The following is a 2,694-nucleotide window of genomic DNA, read 5'->3' on the forward strand; positions in this document are numbered from 1 at the left end:
CTTCCAGTTCAAAAAAAAAAAAAAAAAATGCTGGAGTTGACCAAGGATGGTAAAAAAGAGGCTGAGGAAATAGAGGATGACAGAGACAGCACCAATGGCGAGGATGACTCTAAGCACATAGTTTGGTTTAGAAGTCTTGTCCCATTATTTCTTTATCTAGGCGCTTGTCTAAGATCAAAATCTTACCAGCTCCTCTCCCCTAGCGTCTTCAGCACACGCTCACTGTTCTCCATGTGTCCTACCATGTTCATAATTGCCCTGCTCCTGGTACCATTTTCACTTCCTTCGATGCTCCTAGTAGTTTTGTTAAGTCTTCTGTCATTTTTGCTTTTTAATTTTGATACCTGTTTATGACTTAACAATAAAAAGGTTGTATGGTTTTCATCAGCTGTCTCCACAATAGTCTCTCGTGATGCAGGCAGTAGGGTTATTTCCATAGTTACTTGCATTCATACATGATTTCAGGAGTTGCTTCTCTAACTGCACAGGCAGTCTCATGTAGTGCAGCATCTGAGAGCAGCTTTGTTTGACTTCAGAGTTACAGGTATCACATCAAGTACTTCCCGGGGCTGTTAAACACAAATACAGCATTGTATTTTCGTGAATGAGAGCAGGTCAAATGCATCCTCTAGAAAAATTAGTGTAATAGTCTTTGTCTTCTAAAGTTGATAGTGTGGGTTATTATTATTATTTTTTTGTGTGTGAAGGTCTGATGTTTGGGATCTTTTTTTCCTCAAAATAAACAAGTCCTTATTAAACCAGGAAGTTGGAGCAAACAACCTGGTTTAAAAACAAAACAAAACAAAACAAAACAAAACAAAACAAAACAAAACAAAACAGAGTTCAAGCCAGACTTGATGGCACACCCTTGCAATCCCAGCACTGGGGAGGCTGAGGCAGGAGGATCACTGCAAGTTGGAGGCCAGCCTGGGCTACAAAGTGAATTCAAGGGAGCCTGAACTGCATAGGGAGACTCTGTTTCAAAAACAAAAAAATAAAAAAGGTCCAGTTAACAAATGGCCATCTGGGCCAGGGATTTAACTCAGTGACACCATGGCTACCTGGAACACAAGGTCCTGAGCTTGATTCCCAGTACCAGAAAAAGAGCCAAATGACTCAGTTGGGGCTGGTGAGATGGCTCAGTGGTCTAAAGCACCTACTTAGAACAAGCTTAGCTAAAGCACAAGACTGCTGGGCAATCCCCCAGCACCACATGCCAGCCCCGCCCCCTGGTGGGCTGAGCTGGCCACACACACACACACACACACACACACACACACACAAATAAATAAAATTAAAAAAAAAAACAAAAACAAAAACAAAATTAAGGAAAGAAAGGTTTATTTCACTCACAGTTTGTGGAGGTTTCAGTCCATACTCGGCTGGCTCCAAGGCAGAGCGGCACACGGCAGAGGGCAGCCGTTCATGGTGGTGCAAAGCAGCAAAGAGCAAAGGGAGGGCCGTGGCTGCGGCAGCTGGCAAGCCTTTCTCCCTCCCTTATATTGTATTCAGGCATCTGCCCCGGTGCTGGTGTAGTCACACCCATAATCCCAGCATTGGATCATGAATTAATCACAGAACTCTAGAAGCCATCCCAGAGACGGAGGAGATGGCTCAGTAGAATAAGCGCTTGCCTGGTAAGCGCAAGGGCCTGAGTTCAATCCCTGGTTCTGCAGAAGCCACCCTAGTGACTGCATGAGGCTTTAGGAGAACAACTAGACACAAAGCATAACACCAAGGGAAACAGATACTTCTCAGAAGGAGCGCAGATGGCCAATAAATGTGTGAAGAAATGCTCAACATTGCTTGCCATGAGACTACAAATTAAACCAACACTGGATTTCATTTCACTCTGGAATAAAAAAGCTATCATCAAAAAAAAAAAAATTTAACAATAACAAGTGCTGGTGAGGATGTGGAAAAAAGGAAACCTACTACATTGTTGGGGGGAATGTGAACTAGTATAACCAGTGTGGCGATTCCTCCAAAATCTAAACTTCCATCTGTCCCCGCTATCCCAGAAGAGTTAATGACATCACATTGCGGTGACCTGTGCACACCCATGCCCATAGCAACACGGCTTGGAATACCCTAATCTTGGGAGCAGCCTGTATGTCAATGAACAGATGACTAAAGGAAATGTATGTACACAGAAAAGGATAAATGAATCATGTGTTAGAAATGGCTCCATCTCGAGACTAATTTTTTATTTATTGACTGGATACAGGGTCTCACTACACAGTTCAGACTCATAGTGACCCTCCTGTCTCAGCCTCCCTAGTGCTGGGATTACAGGGGTGCACCACCATGCCCAGTTTCAGGGCCAGCATGGTGCACCTGGTGTTCCAGGGTCTGCACAGTATGCAGTACCAGGGATTGAACTTGGGTTTTTGTGTTTGCCAGGCAGGTGCTTAGACCATTGAGCTATCTCCCCAGGGTCTCATTATGCAGTTCAAGGTTGGCCTTGAGCTCACTTTGTAGTTCACGGTGGCCTCGAACTTGCAATGATCCTCCTACCTCAGCCTCCCTAGTGCTGGGATTACAGGTATGCACTACCATATCCAACTTTATAATGTTAAAAGAAATCAGACATACAAGCTTAAACACTGGATGATTTCTCTTATCTGAGAGACCAGGCCTGGTATGATGGTGCATGCCTGTAATCCCACACAGGAGGCTGAGGCAGGAAGATGG

At 44.3% G+C, this 2,694-nt stretch overlaps 1 protein-coding gene across 1 annotated transcript in view; it reads left to right on the plus strand.

Moving 5' to 3' along the window:
• The window catches only part of Hnrnpcl1 (heterogeneous nuclear ribonucleoprotein C-like 1), a 2,778-nt gene extending 1,242 nt beyond the window's left edge, over window positions 1–1,536 (plus strand). The window contains 2 exon segments of the mRNA XM_023699393.1: window positions 30–120; window positions 1,513–1,536. Coding sequence (XP_023555161.1) covers window positions 30–120; window positions 1,513–1,536 — 115 coding nt within the window.
• Window positions 1,537–2,694: the final 1,158 nt, after the last annotated feature.

The sequence above is a fragment of the Octodon degus genome, unplaced genomic scaffold (genome assembly GCF_000260255.1).
Source record: "Octodon degus isolate 3935 unplaced genomic scaffold, OctDeg1.0 scaffold00113, whole genome shotgun sequence".
Lineage (NCBI taxonomy): Eukaryota > Metazoa > Chordata > Mammalia > Rodentia > Octodontidae > Octodon > Octodon degus.